The sequence below is a fragment of the Anolis sagrei genome, chromosome 3, assembly GCF_037176765.1.
Source record: "Anolis sagrei isolate rAnoSag1 chromosome 3, rAnoSag1.mat, whole genome shotgun sequence".
NCBI classification, from domain to species: domain Eukaryota; kingdom Metazoa; phylum Chordata; class Lepidosauria; order Squamata; family Dactyloidae; genus Anolis; species Anolis sagrei.
Window position 1 is genome coordinate 40,259,404 of NC_090023.1, and position 15,633 is coordinate 40,275,036.

Below are 15,633 nucleotides of genomic sequence, written 5' to 3' on the forward strand. Positions count from 1 at the left end.
TGCAGTATGGTGGAGCACATAATGACCGTGATATAATTGACTATGACGGTGCCCTTAAAATAACATTTTTGCGCAATTTAATCTTAAATATTCAAAACTGAACCTTTAAGGTCTTCTGAAAAAAAATCCCCCTATTAATAATAATGTCACTGAAATATCACAAGGCTAGTTTTCTATATCAAAATATTGTACCTATGAATTGACTGGAGTTGTTAGTCATACATGCAAGGAACTGCCTGTCAGTCATATTCGTTTATTTTATGCAAAAACCAATCTGAACTTTTGTTGTTGTTTATATCCAGGTAGGATATATGGCCCGAGGTCTTCTCATGTGCTTCTTCAACAGATGTATCTCTTCCTAATAGGCTTCTGCCTCTTTCTGTGAAGAAAGTGGACTGATGCACACACCAAAACAATGAATAATGAATGAAAATCAGACTCAGTTCTATAGCACTATGAAGGGCAACTGAACAGACACTGGCCATTTTAATCACTTGGTCACATTTCGTGCTTTGTTTTATTATTGAAAAATTTCAATGAGGGTTGTCCTCCTGTATGACTTTCTTCCTTGTCCTAAAGCAAGAATAGTACAAAAGCAATTTTCCTGAATTGTGTTCTTTCTCGTCCACCGCTTCCTTCCCCTCCTCCTACTCTTCATTTTCATTCTACCTTTTCACTCAAAACAGAGACTCAAAGGTGGCTGACAAAAAATTACAGAAAAGATCACAATTCTAGAACTGCTATTTAGCTCTTTTACGACCTTAGGCCCCTTCTACACCACCATATAATCCAGTTGACAGTGTAGACCAGGCATGGGCAAACTAAGGCTCGTAGGCTGGATTTGGTCCTCTGGGTAATTTTGTCCAGCGCTCCAAATTTTCCCCATTCTCTGGGCCTACCACGTCCTAATGCCAAATGATGAGGTAGGCATGTGGTTGCCGGAGGTTTAGCACAGCTGTAAATCATCCGCAATTATAAGATCTATCAACCAAAAGATTGCAAGTTCAAAGCCCCGGGTTGACATGAGCTGCCAACTGTCAGCCTAGCTCATTGTTTATCTAAGTAATTCGAAAACAGCTTTAGCTGTGATTAGGGAAATTAGGTACCGCTAAAAGCGGGGCAGGTGTTTTACGACGCCATAAAGAAAGAAGATCAGAAAATGCTGAGTGACCAAAAGGAAGGAGGAAGTCCTGGTAGCTCTTCGTCATAGAGGATGGAGCAACAGCACCCCCTGGACTCGAGCCCAACCTTCCATGGCACCAAAAACTGCTGAAACAAACAACCTCCTTCTGTTCTGGCAAGGCATGTAGCCGGGGGGGGGGGGGGGGCGGGCTGAAATTCTGATGGTGGTCCGTGAGAAGACCTTACTGGTACATTATTTAAACTGTTATGTTTATTCATATCATGATCTGATCACCATGCTCAATATATCCCATATGCATGGGGGTATTGGGGTAACGATACGAAAGGTTTGCTGTGGTAGACCCTCTGGCTACGGGCCTGGTTCTGTCTATCTGTGTATTGTCTATACAAAGCGGCATTGAATGTTTGCCGTGTATATGTACTGTGATCCACTCTGAGTCCCCTTCGGGATGAGAAGGGCGAAATATAAATAAAGTGTATTATTATTATTATTATTATTATTATTATTATTATTATTATTAGAGTGCTCATAGCCCATTGTGTGCCTTCCTCAGTCCCTCCTCTCAGCATAAGAATGGGATGAGCGGCCCTGTTCTGATGCCGGCAGAAGCACAGCCCGGGGGAAGAGGCAGGCGAGGGCTGAGAGAGTGGCAAAGTCCCCTTGCCCCCTTTCCCTTCTCCCAGCATCAGGAGAGGCGAGCTCCCATCCTGATGCCAAGAGAAGCTGGTCCAGGGGAGGAGGCTGGCGGCAGATGAGAACCACTGTTCTAGGGCATTGCTGACACACATCTGAATGATAGTATCTGAATTTGATGCTTCTATTATGTGTAAAGCAATGAAAATAGATCTTAATGAGTTTAGTTAATGCATCTCACTCCCACATCAATCACAACAGAATTTGTTTGTGGAATAGGTTTTAATTTCTCCAAAACAAAATCAAATTTGCACTACTTTTCCAAAGTAAAGGGGCTGCTTCTTACATTATTTCTGATCTGTAAATTTTCTTTGGGAGAAAATACCAGGTGCCATGCACTTTGCTTCAAATATACATTGAAGTGGTCTTTCAGACGTCTACACTTCCACAGGTCTGTAGCCATTACTCTTCAGTGTTCCATTGCCTTTTAAAAGAAGTGTCAAAAGTGGACCACAGTCCCGAGTGAGTTGAAGCTGCAGAGATGTTGATACTCTGTGCTACAAAGCCTTTTTTATGATAACTATCTCATAAAAAATATCAAGAATCAGTCTTAATGTTTGCATAATGTGGGTGTGTGTGTGTGTGTGTGTGTGTGGATTTGCTTGATATTTCCTACCTATTTTACATTCAGTCTCCACTGCATTCACTTTTATGTGATACTGAAGAAAATTATCTTCTTACTTGTTATTCCCTTTTGGTATCTATCCTACCCTAGAAAAGAAACTAACTTTTGTCTTCCCCTTTTTCCTTTGATATTCTGTGGCTTGCTCCATTTTGTGGCCTAGAGAAAAAAATCCTTGTCCCTGAAGAGAAGCATGAAACTTTATTCATTGGTGTTCATATAAAACAATTTACCAACACAAATTTGAAGATGTGACAATACTGCCTTAGTGTTCACCGCAAAGCAATGTTTTGTAATTGTTATTCAGGTGACGGGAGGAGTCTGGAATTTCAGTCGTGTCTGCTGTGATATATTTGTAACGATGGATGTGATGATGTGCACAGCCAGCATTTTAAATCTCTGCGCTATCAGCATTGACAGGTAAGAACCAAAGACCATGGGAGGAAAGTGGGAAATTTTCAGATGGGCCAAGAAGAGGGAAGTGGATTGAAATTTCTGCATGTATGTCCAAGGGAGAAAAGACTTATCTAAGGACTGTGCTACATATGATATTTTTCATGTATATATCACACCAGAGTTTTGTGAACTGCATTTTTGTAGGAGAGTAAATGAATTTTGTAATAAAGTAAAACCTCATGTTTTTTTTTTATTTAAAGCTAAGCAGATGTGAAGAATTTTAATCAAACACCTAATACCCTAAAGGCTCTAGGTTCTGTCTGATCTTAGAAGCTTAGCAGGGCTAGCGCTGGTGTACTTGGATGGGAGACTGCCAATGAATACCAGCTGTATTTCAGAGTACAGAACTGCCAAAACCACCTCTGAGTACTCTTTGCCTAAGGAAATCCAATGAAACTGGTTCTAAGTTGCATAATAATGTCAGTGTAAACGTGCCCTGCTCTCTGAATAATTCTTGCCAAGAAAGATTTATTCTTAGGGTCACCATAAGTCAGAAACAACTTAAAGATGCATACCAACAACAAACAGAAAAGAAAGGGAGCATGCTAGTCCCACAGTCTCCACCATGACTCACATGAAAAGCAATGCTTCCTCTAACTGTTGAGATTTTCCAAGCAAACTATAGGGCCTCATGATATGAGCAGAGGGGAAGTGGGGGAAAGCATGTGACGGCAGAAGGAAAGTGAGGGAAAGTATGAGACAGCATGGGACAGCGGAGGGAACTGTCTTCCAACCTTATCAGATGCAGGGAAGGAGCATCTTCTTCTCACTTCTCTCTGCTGCTGGCATGTAATCCCATGTCGTTCATCACATGATGCAGGGCTACTTTCAGTGGGACTCCATGGAAGCATCGTGGCGGCAGCACTGCAGCACGAACAGAGTTTGATCTCGCCACTGCCCCACATTTCCCCCTGTTGTCCCACACTTTACCCCTACCCCTCTTATAAGGTTCTTTCTCCGTTCCCTCCCATCGAGGCCCATCTTCTGCCATCTCATGTCCTTTCCCCTTTCAGACCTCTCTTTCCTCCACATTCCCCCACATTGTTACCCGACTCCTCCAAAGGCACTCTGGGCTCTGTTTCTTTACACTGCTGAAACAGAGCCCCACAGAGTCTTGTTAAAAGTCGCCCTGCATCATGTGATGGACTCAGTGGGACTCTATTTTGGCAGAGTAAAGAAACAAGGAGAAGATACAAAGAAGATTTGAGTCTGATGCAGTCGTAGAACTCAGATTTTCCAGGGCTCTGGCTTGGGATGATGAAAAATTGGAGCAGAAGGCTGATCCAAATTTTCCTTCACATAATTATGCACTTGAAATCCCAGCTGGAAAAAGCCAGTGGGAAAGTCTAATTTTGGGTGCATAAACACTCTTCTCTTGATGATGTACTTTCATTAGAATCAACATCTAGAGCAGTGTTTCCCAAACTCTGGTGTTTTGGACTTCTGCTCCCAGAAACATTAGCCAATGCACCTGGGACTGCTGGATGTTGTTGGCCAAAACACATGGAAGATTTGAGTTTGGAAATCACTGATCTAGAGTATGCTTTTCATTAACTAAAACTTCAAGATTCAGTTACACAGTGTAACATTCATCAGGGGACTCTTTTTGTGTCAGGAGTGACTTGAGAAACTCTAAGTTGCTTCTGGTGTGAGAGAATTGGCCATCTACAAGGGCGTTGCCCAGGGGATGCCTGAATGTTTTGATGTTTTACCATCCTTGTGGGAGGCTTTTCTCATATCCCCTCACAGGGGTTTAACCCATTGTGCCACCGGGGGCTCCATCAGGGGATGTAATAATATGTATTGAAATAGATAAATACACATATGGGGGTGCACAAAAGTCTTGGTGTAGAAATCACATTCCTCGTTATGAGTATTGTCTTTGATCCACTGTAACTTCTTAAATGTAACAAGAATAAGTAACATTCTGCTTCTCTAACTTTCTTTTTCTACTTTTGTTGTCCTTTTCATCTCTAATTGTTTTTACCATCCTGGATTGTCATACTCTCTCCCCGCTATTATTCCACCACTGCATTAATTTATTTCTCTTTTTTCTTTCATTGTGGATGGAACTGTGTCCTCTCTTCCCTATCTTCCACTTCCCTCTTCTCCTCATGACTCCTCCATTGTTGCTGCCCTTGCTTTGGAGTTGGTTCACTTTGCAGATACACAGCAGTAGTTATGCCTGTTCATTATCAGTACAGCACAGGGCCCAGATCATGTCGAAGAGTCTCCATAATGATCACAGTGGTCTGGTCATTGGCATTTGCTGTTTCCTGCCCTCTTCTCTTTGGCTTCAATACTACAGGTAAAAAAGTATATTGACATCTGAACTTTATTTACAATCAAACCCTAGTATTATGCATTTAAGTTATTAATCCATTCTCCAGGGAGTATATTTTGAATTTTGGGAAAGTGTTGTCATTACTATTAAAAATTGTTTCTGTGAAAAAAAACAGGCTTGTAAATTCAAATGGCAATTCACAAAGGACAGATCAATTACAACAAGGGTATCTGAATACCCCAAAAAACATGCTCATTTGAAACCATACTGATAGATTACCCCAAATCAATGTTTCCAAAACTTTCATAGTGATTAGAGGCACAGTAAAAATACACAAACATAATTGACCAGTTTTCTTCCCTTGGTGATCATACCCTCTTCAGCTTCCCTGGAATTATTGAAATAGAGAGTAACATCAGCCAAAATCTCATCACCACCATTAAGACCCCCGTGGTCACTACATTGTGGGTACAATCCTGCATGCTTCAGCATAGTGTAGTAGCTCTACATGTAGAATTATACTGTGCCGAGCTATTTATTTACCACTCCCTGAACATGCCATAGAGGCACTTGCTTGCTATACATTAATGCCTGGAGAGAATTGGATGGATTGCAGAAGCATTTGGCTATGTCCCCATATTTCCTAGCAATTTCTGCAGTTGCCCCATCATCACTCTTCTTTCTTTTCTTCCTCAGACGATCCCAGCATTTGTGCTATTTCTGATCCTGACTTTGTAATCTACTCCTCTGTGGTGTCCTTTTATCTTCCATTCCTGGTCACCCTGCTGCTCTACATCCGTATTTACATTGTGCTGAGGCAAAGGCAGAGGAAACGAATCCTCACAAGACAAGGCAACCATAGTGTCAAAGCCTATTACACACAGGAGGTAGGACATTTTTCTATACTATCTGGTTACCCATCTTTCCATCCTAGAAATTTTGTTACATATCTCTGACTATCCAGCTCTACACTTTTTGTGTTCTCCCCGCAACATTGTCTGTTCACTTCCTACACAATATTGCATTACTTTCACCCTGTTCAACTTTCACCAACTCACTCCTTCTAGTTTCATCTTTCCATTGCCTCCCACATAGTCAGCCTCTATACACTAGTAAATTTTCATGTGACTTAAATAGTTAAGGAATGTGTTCAATCACTGGTATCCCTGAAGCAAGATTTGTGTTTCATGTTAATCTAAAATGTCTTCTGGATGCCACATTACAGAATGTTCTCTGGTAAATTGAAGTTTGAACTTTATTAAGCAGGTATTGATTCCTAGGTATTGATTCCTAGGAAGTAAACTATGCCTAATTTTATATACCTCTATTAAGTTTCCTCTTAGTTTTCCCCCTAAGATAAAGGTTCCCATTTGTAATCTTTCCACACAGTAGATTGCACAAACTGTTGTTCGATCTTTCTGGCTTTAGAATAGTTGTTTATTTAAATATTTATATCCCATCCTCAGTTTAAGAATCTCAGGAAAGTGTATAATAAACCTATTTGACCAATTTAAATCAGTAAAAAAAATAATTTACACAGGCAAAAAGCATATTCTAAAATTTGACAAGTTAAAACAAGGCAGTTTAAAACTATGCATTTGTACAGGATTATATAAAATCATCAGGAACCAAAGGCTCAGTACAAGAGATTAGTAAACTTTCTGCTTTTATGTTTATGAGATTGTAAAATGGATTTATGATCACATAAATTTGGGGATTCATGTTTATGGATGTTCCGTCTTCCAGGAGCATGGTTTACATTGCCTTTTAGCTGCATGGGTTAGCATTCTTTTGCATTTTCCCAGGGTTGCTACAATTTCAGCTGCACCCTGAAAGTTAACAGCATCAGAGGCTGGAAAGCCAGCCTGCAGGCCTTTTTGCAGCTATTGGTTTAGAAAGTATCTCTTTGGGTTAGGAGTCCGCCTTTTTTCGTGGGCTTGAGATCTCCATTTTGGAATCTCCCCTGCCTCCTTCAGTTTTAGAGAAAAGCCTCGGATGTGCTACTAGGCCAGTCAGATAGCTCTGAAAAAAATCATTGTAAGTACGATTGAGTTAATTAGATAGAGAAGCTGATTGAGTTATATAGATAAAAAAGCTAATTGAGATAGATAGATAGATAGATAGATAGATAGATAGATAGATAGACAGACAGACGATTGAGTAATATTGGGTCCAACTGAGTCTTAACTGAGCTATTTAGTATAGAGGACTATTGAGATAGTTATTGAGCTCTTTTTGCTTCCTCTCCAAACTAACCTTGGGCTGGAATAGGGAAGGCCTACGCTTTCTAAAAGATAGTAGCTCAGGGTTGGGGTAAAAAGATCTCAGGATTTTTTCTACCATTTGGAGGAGGGCAACTCGGCGACTAAAGGAAAGAAGGAAAGAAAATAACATCTCTATGGTTTCACCAATTGACTGTTTTGTTTGTAACTTTGCCAAGCTGTGCCAAGTCTGCAAGGACTTTAATAAATATTCTGTTTTGGTGTTCAAAACCTGTAATAGCCTCAGTTGCTGGGAATCTCAAGCTTCTAAAGAAAGATCCCTGCGGTACGCCCAGACAAAGAGAGAAGCACATCTTAGTTTTATTTTTATAGGCTCTGGGTGTGATGGCACAATGGATGTTCATGACTGAACATGATCCCAGACATCTACATCTTAAGCCAAATCTACAGTATTTCAGAAACCCTTCATTTATTATGTAAGCTGATTTAAGAGGTAGGGTTTTTTGGGTGGGAAAAATAGCTACACTAAGTACCCTGTCTGGTTCTTTGTGGATAAAGTCGCTCTGATCTGTTCCAACCTAAATGTAACTTTAGCTGCAGTCTTTGAAGATGTAGCGCGATCATCTGCTTGTCCGGTTTTAATTTATTCATTTCAATTGGTGCAACCTGAAAATGTGTACAAGTCCTTGGAGAGATGAGGGTGACCATATCAATCCTGGATCCCTGTCCATCCTGGCTAATAAAGCAGCCCAGAGGGGGTTTGGTGGAGTGGGTGAAGGTGGTAGTTAATGCCTCCTTACAAGAAGGAAAGATACCAGCCAGGCTAAAAGAGGCTGTGATAAAATCCATGTTGAAAAAAACCATCACTGGACCCCACTTGGTTGAAAAACTTTCAGCCAGTTTCCAATTCCCCCCCCCCCCTTTTTTTTTTTTTATTGCCAAACTGGAAGTTGCTCTGAGTCCCCTCCGGAGTGAGATAGAGCGGGTAAAAATGCAGTAAATAAATATTTTTTCTTAATTCTAAAAAATTCATTTATTCCTATTTGCTACTTTCTCCTCTTCAATGTTGTTAAACAGTTCCTATCTGTGGGGAAATATTTTCCTCTTGTTCTACGTTTGCTCAGGAGCACTTGGTGAGACACTTCACCAAAAGACAAAAACAAAAAAGTAAAAGTTCAAGCCAAAGCAAACGCTACCATGAAGAGAAGCAAAAATGTCACATAGAAGCAAGCATGTCACTAAGAACTGTGAGTTCACAAATTCCCATTTGCTGAAAGGATCATATTGCACAAGAAAATTGGTCTGAAGATCTTTACTGAATCAAGAAATTCCTAAATATGTGGCTTTTAGGAAAAATGACCTAGAAAATTGCTTGTGCCTCGGTATGGGTAACTTTCCTCACAATTTCTTCCATAGACTACAAAGAGCGGTTAAGGGTATGAGTATCAATAAAGAGGCAAGCTATGGAAGACAACCTTCATGAGACACGAGGCCTTTGGTAGGGAAATGGGGCTAGCAAGGACAAAGGATGGTATCAAGGCAATGCGCTGAGATGGTATTGGAAGTTTAAAATGGATAGCTCTATGTGTTAGTTGACTGGGTACTAATGACTTTCCTAGGCTTTGCCAGTGTGATAATACAACCGCTCCTGTGACTAGCCATTTTTTCTTGAACTTCCGACTATGTTGGAATGGAGTTTGGATTCTCTCCACCCATTTTGCTCAGGGCACAGACTGCTAAGTTTTTCAAAGCCTCCCAATCTTTTCAAGACATATATTATTGTGAGCTTTCTTGAGAGGGCTGGAAATTGTGCTGTTGCCTTTTCTTCCTGGCCAACGGCATCAGCAACAGCAGGAAAAATGAAGACACCTGTGATGAAAAGAAATATCATGGTAGTGAAGAGATAGTAAAAGCCCTGCCCCAAGCTCTGTCCCTGCTCCAATATGGGAGTGATGTGCATGTAGATCAAACAAGGCAGCTTTAATCAGAGCCTCTTGTCTCCCGCTGGGAGGAAAAGGAGGAAGCAAGACTGGAAAACAAGAAGGAAGTCAAACCTAAGTATAGTAATCTATACATGCATCTATTCTAGCAAGACATCTAGCCTATCGCAACCCCACTGGTACGGATTACATGCTACACCATTAGCGCTTTCATTTCAACAGGAGTTGTGAGGGAGATTGTGCAATTTATGAGCAATGACGGCTTTATCATTCTAGCTGCAAGTCTGAAAACAACAAGCATCTGTTTCCAGCATTACAGAAACGACCAATTTCTGCAGTAATAAGCACTAGCAAAGTAAATTACATGCCTTCAAACCACTAATGCTATTACTTACTTTGGGGAGCAAATGTTTTATTTACTGATTCAGGTTGATAGCCCTAAATCACATCAATGAAGTATGGAAAATATCACTTAGAGATGCAGGATTTCACCAGTTACCTCTACAGTGCACACAGCCCCAGGCAATAAAATCTGCTGGAGATGGATTAGATATATGGCCACATCTGTTATGAATAGTTTCTAACTACTTATTTCATTGGATAATTTGCATATTAAATACATTCTTCATTCAGAATGCGGCTATTTTAGATGCGGATATACAGGCAGTACTTACACGTGCAGTCTGCAATACTCTGTGGGTTACTATCTGTTTGTGCTGGGAGACATCTAAGCACTGTAGTTTAGTTGCAAGATAGATGAGGGTAGAGATATGCAGGTTCAAATCTCTCCTCAGCAGTAAGTGTCACTGAAGTAAGTGTCACACTACACAATTATAACATTTTGGTTCCACTCTACATGCCATCGCTCCCCCCATTAGATCTTGGAACTTGTAGTTTCATGAAACTTTTAGAAGTCTCTGCCCCCTTCCACAGAACTGAATAAATTCCCACATTATCTGCTTTGAACTGAAATATATGACAGTGTGGGCTCAGATAATCCAGTTCAAAGCAGGTATCATGGGATTTTCTGACTTGATATTCGGGCTTATATGGCCGTGTGGTCCTCTGTCTGCGAGCTCTAGATCCTTACAAGTTACAAATCCCAGAATTCCATAGCATACCAATATGGCAGTTAAAATGGAACCGATGAAATATAACTGTGTAGAGGAGTCTCTCAAACTGTGTTCCTCCAGATGTTTTGGACTTACAGCTGATAAACAAGCTTGGATTTCTGGGAGCTGAAGTCCAAAGCACCTGGAGGATCAGAGCTTGAGAAACATTAGTGTAGAGTGAAAGGACATGGGAGATCTTGAGCATCACTATCTCTTGGTATAACCAGCTCACAAAGTCTTTGTGAAGGTAAATTAGGATGCAGCAGTACATAGGTCAATATCAGTCACCATTTTTTGGTGGCTACAGTTACGAGGGCTTTCAGTCCATTAACATCTGGAGGACATAGGACCTCATTCTTGGTGTATGCAATTATATAAATTGTTTTCATGGCCGGCAAATAAAAGCTAATCTTCAGAGAGATTAAACTTGTTGGTGCTTTTCTTCCACTTCATCCTACTGTGTCAGAAAGGGACTCAGAGTGCATGCCAATTCATGCATGTTATAAGTTGTGTGTGTCTTCAAGATGTCTGGTGACTCATGATGACATCATTAATTTCATTGGGTTTTCTTAGGCAATGAATACTAGGTGGTGGGCAAATATGTCAGTTTTGCATTTCCCCACATTTGAATTTTAGTAAATTGTGACTGAAAGAAAATTTAAATGAAATTCTCATCCATTACTACTGTGAGGATCCACAATAAGAGGCAAAACATATATCTTAACTGTTGTAGTAGAGCCTGTAAGTAACATTGCAAGCAGTAGTATGGGTGCCAGAAGGGGAAAAGGGGTTACTTGTGAGCAGGAGTCTGATGAGGAACAACAGAAGAAAAGGATCCGGGATATACTTATGGCACTTACAGATGAGAACTCATTTAAGGGGTCCTCTGGGGATGAGGGGTCAATGAGTGAAGGAGAGGAGGGAGATACAATGGATGGGAATAGGGGAACAAAGAGGTTTACTTGGGAGCAGGAATCGGATGAGGAGCGACAAAGGAAGAGGATCCGGGATATACTTGCAGCACCTACAGAAAAGGAATCATTTGAATCTGGGGATGATGGGTCACAGAGTGGGGAAAACGGGGATGACACTGTGGATTGGACTAAGCTAAAAGAAGTACAAGCTGTTTGTGCAGAGCCAACATCTAGTGATACATTTATGGGATTCTCTGGAAGTGAAGACTGGCAATCGGGAGATCCAACTGAGTCTTAGGGGGATCTAAGTCTTGACAGGAGATGGAGAAGATGGAGGGATGGGCGTGGGACTTCACGTGAGGAGTTGGGAGCAGCTGCAAGGGATAATCATGGGGCAGTGGTCAGCTCATCTTCTGATGAGGATGATGTGTAATAAAAGTGGGCTCTGAAATGGGGAATCTTTGCAGAAGGCAAGGTGTTGGTATATGTTCGTGCATTGGGTACTGTCTGGACTTGTCGCTGCCTGTTCCGTGTTCCGCATTGGGTTTGGGATCTACAGGTTGCTGCTCCTGTTCGTGTGTGCTTTCGACTCGTCTTGGATTCTCGTGAGTGTGGATTTCCCCCTTCCTTGACCTTGGACCAGTTTAACTACAACGCTTCTATGGACTTTGGAACTTCGCTACTTTGGATTCTGCTTGCTACGACCCTGGACTTCGCTTGACTTCGCTTTCTTCCCTGCGGCTTCTCTGTTTTGTTAACCATTTGCATGCTGTGCCATTTTGTGTAACTTTCAGAGTACTTTGTTTAATCCGGATCTTTTCTCTTGATAATCTGGATTATTACTTTGGTTAACCTTTTGAAACCAGGACTGGTTCGACTTTTGAGTTTTTGACCAGAGGCATTGAGTTACGTGTCTCTGAATCCTTTTCCTTTGTTTAATAAACTCTGTTTTGGAAGTAACTCTGAGTCTGGCCCTTTAAGGCGTCTGTGTTCCGACATTACAATGGCAAGAGTCCTATGTACCCCAAAGTGGAAAAGTAATGAAATTCCGACCACTGAGGATTGAATTGATAAGATGTTTTAACTTGTAGTAATGAATTAACAAACTTTATTGAAAGACAAATCAATAGAAAAATAGGAGCCCCTTTTGCAATTCCTTCAGGATGGTGGAGAAAAAAAATTACCTTTGCAAGTTGTGGGAATTAATGGTCTGCAATTGCAAACTATAAACAAAAGTCCATATTGAGGTATTTGTTCATGTTGTCTAATCTGGAAGAATCATGTAATGCTACACTTAAACCATTGATAAGACAACTAGAGATCAACTTTTGTTTATCTATGTATCTTTGTGTTTATAGAAGCATTTCTAGATCCTTACAAGTTACAAGTTTATAATGTATTGAGTAATTCTTGGTTTGTTTATCAATTTGCTTATATATTACTGTTGGCATTGAATGTTTGCCATTGTGTATTTCATTGTGAGCCACCCCGAGTCCCTTTGGGGAGATAGGAGTAGACTATAAAATAAAGTTATTTTCATTTCATTAAAAAGTGTTTTGTTTTACTTTGAATAATGATAATAATAAATAAATATTGTAACAATCATAACTATATAAAGAGCAACTCAACAACATTCAGTTGTAGTTTTAAGTGTGAATTCCGGGGCTTTTTAAAGGGTAAGTTTGAGTTTCCTTTTGTAGGATTGGGACTACTTTGCTTGGAGGTCACAAAAAGAATGGTTATATACATTTTGGCTGACTGTTATTTGTTTGTTTTCTAGAAACATTCAGAAATAACAGGTTTGCACCAGAAGCCTCCCAATGTGCCCTTGTCTTGCTTCCCATTCAAGTGTTCATCAGATCACAAGCTGGCAGCTGAAAAAAAGCCCCTGACTCCCCCTGAACTGCAGCAGTATTGCAGTATCTGCCGTGAAAATTCATTCTCCAGTTCAGGAGATAAAGAGGCTGTTAACCTAAAAGTGAGAAGAAAAACCCAACAGCAAAGCCTAGAAGTGCGCAAACTGAGCAACGGCAAAACAACCACATCCTTGAAACTACCATCTCAGCAGCATAGGACAATACAGCTCAGAGAGAGGAAGGCCACCCAGATGCTAGCTATTGTTCTTGGTAAGTAGAGGCATTTCTAATCTATACAGGAATGGGGCCAATTTATCATGGCTGAAGGTCTCATAACGTTTTCTTTTCTTTGGTTTTAATGAAAAGCTATTGAAACTCAGTTGTGAACTTTATTAGAGGAATCACAAAGAAATGTTGCTTAATCCTTCCCTCCTTTGCTAAGCTCTTTTTCTACTATGGAGGGAATAAAATATGAACACTTATATCATTTTCATTGCACATGATGAAGCCCGAGAAGCCGGAGATTTTGAGCAGATTACATATACGCAAGCTTGCAATACATTATGTAAAATAAATATAAATCAGCTCAATTTTATTTTATTTTTTAAATATAATGGGAGTAACTTTCTTACCTTAACCTCTTCAGACATGTGAGGAGATACTCAAGGGAACTTGATAGGTCCTTTTAGAGTTGTGTAAAGATGCCAAGAGTTGTGGGTGAGCTCTCCATGAACTAATTCATCAAGCATCATTCCCCTTTGCCTTAAATAAGATGGACTGGATCACAGGTTTCCATGAGCAGAGAATTGTCCTGAGAATGAAACACTTCTGAGCTAAAAGTGCTGATGATATCTCATTTCTATTAAATCCTAGGGACTTTCATTGTCTGCTGGTTGCCATTCTTCTTGATACACATATTGAATACCCACTGCCCTTCTTGTCATATTTCTCCAGAGGTATACAGTGCTACCACGTGGCTAGGATATGTCAACAGTGCCCTCAACCCAGTTATCTACACAACCTTCAACAACGAGTTCCGTAAAGCTTTCCTCAAGATCCTGTATTGCTAAAAATGCAGAGAGTGGCATAGTATCATTTCCCATTGATGGAGGTGGCCAACAAGGTGTAACTGAGATGGCTCTGTATACACTGGATGGGTTTTCTCATTCATCAGTGTGAAAGAATGTTAAGACTCTTTTTCCCAGGGGTTTTTTTGGGGGGGGCTGCAAGCTGCCATGGGGCGGTATTGTTATAACAATGAGTTTCATCGGTTCTGTGTTAAACATCAGTGCAGAAAAAAACAAGAGTAAATGTGACTTCATTATGCCTTCCTACCCTGAAATAAATCATTACAGGTAACTGCTTCCAAGCTTCAGATGCTTCCAATATCTTTTGTAAACAATTTTTTCTGGGATTGACCAGGAACTGGGAAATTGATCTATTTAAGTACAAAAAAGTATTGTACAACTAAGCATGAATTTTACCAACTGTGGATTGTACAACAAAATGCAAGTGTACACCATTCAAAAGACCGAGCATTTTGCATATTTCTCTAGCCTATAATTGCAAAGAGGTTGAGTAAGTGGCTTCACAACTGGTTGTAGCACCTCTTGCACTGTCACTTTGCATAACTGCTCATGCAATAATCCAGCACCTTGCAACTTGGTAACATTATAATGGATTTTCACCAGTGTATTTAATATCATATTGTGCAGTAAAACGTGGTGCAAGGAGGAGTTGATTGGTTATCAGTTACCGAAATATTGTTGCTTAGATTCTGTAGCTGTTCATTCAAAAAACATAAGCAAAGCAAAAAGAACAGCTTCTGCTTTACCAACACACTACAAATAAAATAAATGCTCTTGATCAAGTGCTCTATATTTTTTTGAAATGATGCATACTTTTTCTTTATAAAAATACATTACTTATCTGAAAACAGATCCCATTATATGCCAGAAGAATTTGGAGAGACAAATGTAGTCTTAACTGTATTTATTAGATGGGATTCAAAATTAATCACATAATATGGTGATGGAAAATATCATTGCTCTTTCTCCCTATGGCACATTGATAGTCAGGTGACCACCCTGAATGGATTTAGCCATGGTGTTAGGAACTGAGAAGAAGAAATACAACATTAGATTATGATACTTTCCAGAAGTACAGCATCTTGTTTCAAAGGCTGCAGTCCTGTCTGTTCAGTGTAGCATAGTAGGTTCACATCTGGAACATCTTATTATGTTCTTCTGGTCAGCTGTGAAATGATTACAGCAGCAGCAAGACCTCCAAAGGATGCCCAGTAGATGTCAGCTTTGATGTTTTCAGCAATTCTGCCCAGTCGCCACGCATTTTGGAATTACTATGTGAGGAACTTCAGGTACTGTTCAGTG

The 15,633-nt window shown here is 40.2% G+C and overlaps 1 protein-coding gene across 1 annotated transcript in view; it reads left to right on the forward strand.

Annotated features, from left to right (window-relative positions):
• Nucleotides 1-15,106, forward strand: part of DRD3 (dopamine receptor D3) — a 39,679-nt gene extending 24,573 nt beyond the window's left edge. The window contains exons 3-7 of the mRNA XM_060770778.2: nt 2,767-2,879; nt 5,081-5,223; nt 5,896-6,086; nt 13,168-13,513; nt 14,117-15,106. Of these exons, the coding sequence (XP_060626761.2) occupies nt 2,767-2,879; nt 5,081-5,223; nt 5,896-6,086; nt 13,168-13,513; nt 14,117-14,313 (990 nt within the window). The 3' untranslated portion in view covers nt 14,314-15,106. The remainder of the gene's footprint in view (nt 1-2,766; nt 2,880-5,080; nt 5,224-5,895; nt 6,087-13,167; nt 13,514-14,116) is intronic.
• The last annotated feature ends 527 nt before the right edge of the window (nt 15,107-15,633 follow it).